This window comes from Carassius gibelio, chromosome B17 (assembly GCF_023724105.1).
Source record: "Carassius gibelio isolate Cgi1373 ecotype wild population from Czech Republic chromosome B17, carGib1.2-hapl.c, whole genome shotgun sequence".
NCBI lineage: Eukaryota > Metazoa > Chordata > Actinopteri > Cypriniformes > Cyprinidae > Carassius > Carassius gibelio.
In genome coordinates, this window is record NC_068412.1 from 2,293,073 (window position 1) to 2,299,072 (window position 6,000).

Genomic DNA, 6,000 nt, shown 5'->3' on the forward strand with positions numbered 1-6,000 from the left:
ACACACCTGGTTAACAGTTATCAATTATCAGAGTACAACTGCTTATAAATAGTCTCCTTTGCATATTTATCTCTACAGAATACATAGGAAGTTGAATACTATTTGTTGAACCATTGCTGTGCTTCTTTTGGACGGTCAAATGTAAAATTCTCATCGCCAAGGTCAATCAGCAGGCGAGCGGGGTATTTAGGGACAAAATGTCAATTTCTTTTCATGCAGGTTGTTTCTCACAGTTGAAAATGCTGCCCTCCTCTTAGCGACGCTAGAGTTTAGATCAGGAAAAATGAAGACCTTACTACTCTGATAGAAGAGCTGGTTCCGGTTCCCACGCCGGACAGACTTTTCTTTATCGCTGAAGTAGTGAAGCCGCACGATTATCACTCTAGGCCTTTGATTCTCCCGGTCAGCCGAAGGCACCGGACCAATCCGGTGTGCTCTGTCCAGCAGCGGGGGAGTGTGAAAAATTTCTGACCTGAGGACGTCCTGAAAAATTGTGACACGAACTTAACCGGATCGCTCCCTTCTGCTCGCTTGGGGATGCCGATGACCCGGAGATTGCAATGCTGAGAGCGCGACTCCAAGTCTTCCACTTTATCATTGAGTTGCTTATTACCCGAAGTCAACTTTAGCACCATCTGTTCCAGTTCTACAATGCAGTTGCTGTAATTGTTCAATTCCTGATCAAGTTCGTTAATGTGCCGTCCTTGTAAGTCAATGCTCGATTTAAAGCTCTCAAAGGACACAACAACCGGGGCAAGAGCAGAGTCAATGGCTGATTTCACCTGTTCTGCGATGGTAGAGCATATCTCGGAGATCAGAGTGACAGAGATTTTCCAGATCCAACGGCAGCTTGTCCCATTGACTCTCTGTCATGGTAGTGGAATATTTAAATTTCCATTTGCCTTTCAGAAGCCATAAATTCTTCCTAGCTACAATCGTCGAATAAGTAGTTTGAAAAATAAACCACTAAGGGTGCCTAAAGTGTCAGGCAGCCTGAGAGATCTAATAGAACAACAAAGTGCTCGGAACTTCAAATGCTTCTTCTCACTCACATGCTCAGTCAGAAGTCAGTCCTTCCTTGTTAATTTTCAAGTATTACTTTGACACCTGAAGTAAAATGATTGCTTTTATCCTATTTGGAGAACTACAATTTTTCTTGAGTTAAGGATTTATTAGATCCCATTTTGTACCCCCATCATGGCTTATAAACGGGTTGGATAGTGGAAGTAGGAATGGTGGGGGTGTATTTGTATCTCATTACAGATCCTTAAATATAAGGTTGCCATTGTTTATAAAGCTTTTTTGTCTCCATCAAGGGTTTTGCAAGTCTACCCATATGTATGGCAAAAACTCATCTGTCTCTGTCACATGATGCTGAAAAGAAAGGTGTGCCTACTGGATTTGTTCTTCCAATTCGTGACATTCGTGCCAGTGTTGGGGCAGGCTTTCTTTACCCACTGGTTGGCACAGTAAGTAGCGTAATATAAACATTCACATTTTTACCTATTAAGTATACTGCTATTTCTTTGATTTAAAAATAATAATTGGAAAAAAGGTACCACCAAATGATTTTTTCCTGATTGTTGAAATAACTTGTTTTCATCAATTCATTCCAGAAAGAATCAGCAATTACAGGTGCTGGTCATATAATTACAATATCATCAAAAAGTTCATTTATTTTACTAATTCCGTTCAAAAAGTGTAACTTGTATATTATATTCATTCATTACACACAGACTGATATATTTGTTTATTTCTTTTAATTTTGATGATTATAACTGACAACTAAGGAAAACCCCAAATTCATTATCTCGGAAAACTATAATATTAAGACCAATACAGAGAAAGGATTTTTAGAAATCTTGGCCAACTGAAAAGTATGAACATGAAAAGTATGAGCATGTACAGCACTCAATACTTTGTTGTGGGGCTCCTTTTGCCTGAATTACTGCTGCAATTTGGCATGGCATGGAGTCGATCAGTCTGTGGCACTGCTCTGGTGTTATTAGAGCCCAGGCTGCTCTGATAGTGGCCTTTAGCTCTTATGCATTGAGTCTGGCATATCACATCTTCCTCTGCACAATACAAGATTTTCTATGGGGTTAAGGTCAGTTAATTTTGCTGGCCAATTATGAACAGGGATACCATGGTCCTTAAACCAAGTACTGGTAGCTTTGGCACTGTGTGCAGGTGCCAAGTCCTGTTGGAAAATGAAATCTGCATCTCCATAAAGTTGGTCAGCAGCAGGAAGCATGAAGTGCTCTAAAACTTGCTGGTAAATGGCTGCGTTGACCTTGGACCTCAGAAAACACAGTGGATCAACACCAGCAGATGACATGGCACCCCAAACCATCACTGACTGTGGAAACTTTACACTGGACCTCAAGCAAGGTGGATTGTAGTGCTGGACGGTTAACCGGTACATACCGAAAACCGGTTTATATTTTCGTTATGATGTTAATTTGGAATATACCGCCATACCGGTGTATTTAATTAGTACACGTTTCGAAACGAACGTTATGCTGTGCCGTGGCCGAGCGACACTGTTTCAGACGGACCCTTTACAATGTTGTACTTCTAAGCAGCAACTGCGAGGCATGGTGAGGGTACACACAGCAGTGCTCTTGTGTTACGTTATAATGCCTGTTACACACATAATCCGTCTGCAGTGCGTATTAATGGATTTCAGCTGCACAAGGTTGCGGTCTGTCAGCTCGTTCAAGGAGCGGTGCGTCGTCTGCAGCAGTGCAGCGATTAACGTACCGAGTCTATTTTTGCTGTGCTGCAGGCGCTGAATTAAAGTGAAAGCACTTTGTTCGCTTGAAAAGTGAACATGAATTGACATGGAAACGCAGTCACATGGGTTTAAAACAAGAAAAAGAGCACTTTTAGATAAACAAAGAAAACTATATATACCGTAATTCCTCAAATAAAAGCCGGGGCCTTTATTTACCTGAACTGCAGAAGGAAGCAGGCTTTTATTAGAGGCAGGCCTTTATTTCTAATTCCATCTGTTTGATAAGTAGTTGTTTTAAATAACCCATTTTAAATTAAAAGTGATAGCGTTCCAGTGGACAGAGATCATAAAATTAGCACAGAATCAGTTCAGAATCAATCACCAAAAGAATCAGTTCGGTTCAGACGTGCTCTGTGTCAGTCTGCTTCACGCTGAATCACACATGAGCAGTATCATCAGCTCCTCGGTTCTCAAATCGGACGCGTCCGACTGAAACGCTTCTCGGTTCAATGTACTGGTGAGCCGAAAACTGATGCAATCGGTTCTTAACTCGAGAATGAGAAACGCTCCGGCAATGGGCGTGTACGTTTGTTATCTGGCTCTGCTGCACAAAGTTCCCCCCGGTCTTTATTTAAGACTGGCCTTTATTTGTCCGTGTTGACCACGCCCCCGGCCACTATCAGAGGCCCGGCCTTTATTTGAATACCGTTTTTTGTTTGAGGAATTACGGTATGTTCACTTTTATGGAAGCAGAAAAACAAAGTTCATTAAGAACCATGGGATTGCTTGTGATAAAGATTTAAATGCAAAATGCACAAGGCTGTTTCTGTCTGTGGTGTTTTAATTTAAATATTTTAACAAGTAGGCTAATTGTTTAAATGTTTTGCCGCTTGCTTGAGCAGCTTATTATACAAACCTAGAAGTAAAATGCATGAATGCATTGTTTATATTAGAGTTTAATGTCTATATGAAATATTGTTACTGTTCTGTGATAAGATTTACAATGCAGGGGAAAAAAATGACTGCATATGCACTGCAGGCAGATTATGTGTGAAACAGGCGTTACAGTCAAAAAGAGGAGCCTGGTCTGTTGTTTGGAGGTTTTGGTTTCCAAAAATCCAACATCGATCCGACCATCCATTTTATGCAAGTGCTGTCGGGCTAAAATTGTTGCCAAAGGCTACAACACAAGCAATTTGCTCCAGCACTTTAGCCGCAAGCACGTCTTAGAATATCAACCAGCAGAAAATGCATTGTACACCTTATTATGCATAAACAAAAAACTAAAAAAACATCATAAACCGGTATAATAAAAAAAAAAAAAAAGTGATATACATTTTTGGTCAAACCACCCAACACTAGTGGATTGTGTTCCTCTCCTCTTTTCCTCCTCACTCTGGGACCCTGATTTCCAAAGTAAATGCAAAATTTACTTTCATCAGAGAACATAACTTTGGACAACTCAGCAAGAGTCCAATCCTTTTTGTGTTTAGATGCTTCTGACGCTTTCTGTTGTTCAAGAGTGGCTTGACACAAGGAATGCGTCAGCTGAAACACGTCTTGCATACTACTGTGCGTAGTGGTTCTTGAAGCACTGACTCCAGCTACAGTACACTCTTTGTGAATCTCCCCCAAATTTTTTAATTGGTTTCGTTTCACAATCCTCTCCAGGGTGCGGTTATCCCTATTGCTTGTACACTCTTTTTTTTTTTTTTTTTTTTTTTACCACATCTTTTCCTTCCCTTCGCCTCTCTATTAATGTGCTTGGACACAGAGCTCTGTAAACAGCCAGCGTCTTTTGCAATGACCTTTTACGTCTTGTCCTCCTTGTGCAAGGTGTCAATGGTCATCTTTTGGACAACTGTCAAGTCAGCAGTCTTCCCCATGTTTGTGTAGCCTACAGAACTAGACTGAGACCATTCAAAGGCCATTGTAGGTGTTTTAAGTTAATTAGCTGATTAGAGTGTGGCACCAGGTGTCTTCAATATTTAACCTTTTCACAATATTCTAATTTTCTGAGATACTGAATTTGGGATTTTCCTTAGTTGTCAGTTATAATCATCAAAATTAAAAGAAATAAACATTTGAAAAATATCAGTCTGTGTGTAATGCATTAATATAAAATACAAGTTTCACTTTTTGAATGGAATTAGTGAAATCAACTTTTTGATGATATTCTGGTTATATGACCAGCACCTGAACATAAAAAAGAGAGTAGTAACTGTGATTAAGACCATTTAATTTGAATGTTCTTACTTTCATTATTATTATTATTATTTAATTTTTTTTTTTTTTTTTTTTTGCAGATGCCGACGATTCCTGGCCTTCCTACTCGTCCATGTTTTTATGACATAGATCTCGACACTGAGAGTGGAGAGGTTCATGGACTTTTCTAAGTTTTTTGGGGTATGTATTAATCTGTTATTTAAATGTAATTCATTGTGCCTGTATCTTTTACATATTTTAATACAGCTGTAATTAATTATTTTCTCATTTAAGATTACAGGTTGTGGCAGTCCACACTGGATTAAAGACTTCTTCGATCAGAGGTTGTTATTTCTAACAGAACAGATGTGCTGTCATAACTTTTGATATATTCTGATCTATAACATTTGTCTATTTTCCTAATTAAAATTTCAAATAAATATTTGTATTAAACTACACTACACTGAGCTAAAAAAAAAAATAATTCCAAAAGTACATTTTTTTTTCTTTATTAATTGTCATTTCTGAACTAATTTTGTACTATTTCTGTTAATAACGGTTTTCAATTTATAGGGTTTCTATCAACTTTTTTTTTTCACTTTTCAAGTGCCAAACGAGAGTAAAAACTGACTTTGAGAAAAAAACCTAAGTCTATACTAACAATTGTCAGATACATATTTTTGATTCTGTTTGAATGCATTTACCTTGTGAATACAAAATTCAAACAAATTGTTTCTGAGCCTCTGATACAGTATAATTAATCTGTGTTTGTAATGACAGTTTTCCTTAAAATAAAAAATCTGAAAAGAAATGATTTTACAAAAAGTCTCCAGTTACTTTCTATTTAGTCTCATTATCATCTAGGAGAAACATTCATGGAAGAGATTTCATCCCTGTTTTTTATTTTTCACTTTAGTACTTGTAGTTACCTAAATTAAGTGCTAAGATCATTTGAGATTCAATAAGCTTACGTTTGACACGCACACAAAAAATATAGTTGAAGGATCTAACGTTCAGTTTATCTTATGTATTTATACAGCCCAGAGGTGGGGACAAGT

The 6,000-nt window shown here is 38.1% G+C and overlaps 1 protein-coding gene across 4 annotated transcripts in view; it reads left to right on the top strand.

Moving 5' to 3' along the window:
* The window catches only part of mthfd1b (methylenetetrahydrofolate dehydrogenase (NADP+ dependent) 1b), a 75,972-nt gene extending 70,219 nt beyond the window's left edge, over positions 1-5,753 (top strand). For 3 of the 4 annotated variants that reach the window (XM_052579846.1, XM_052579849.1, XM_052579848.1), the window contains 3 exons: positions 1,317-1,469; positions 5,044-5,143; positions 5,237-5,753. In XM_052579846.1, coding sequence (XP_052435806.1) covers positions 1,317-1,469; positions 5,044-5,133 — 243 coding nt within the window. In that variant the 3' untranslated portion in view covers positions 5,134-5,143; positions 5,237-5,753. The remainder of the gene's footprint in view (positions 1-1,316; positions 1,470-5,043; positions 5,144-5,236) is intronic. The other variant, XM_052579847.1, reaches the window with a different exon arrangement.
* Positions 5,754-6,000: the final 247 nt, after the last annotated feature.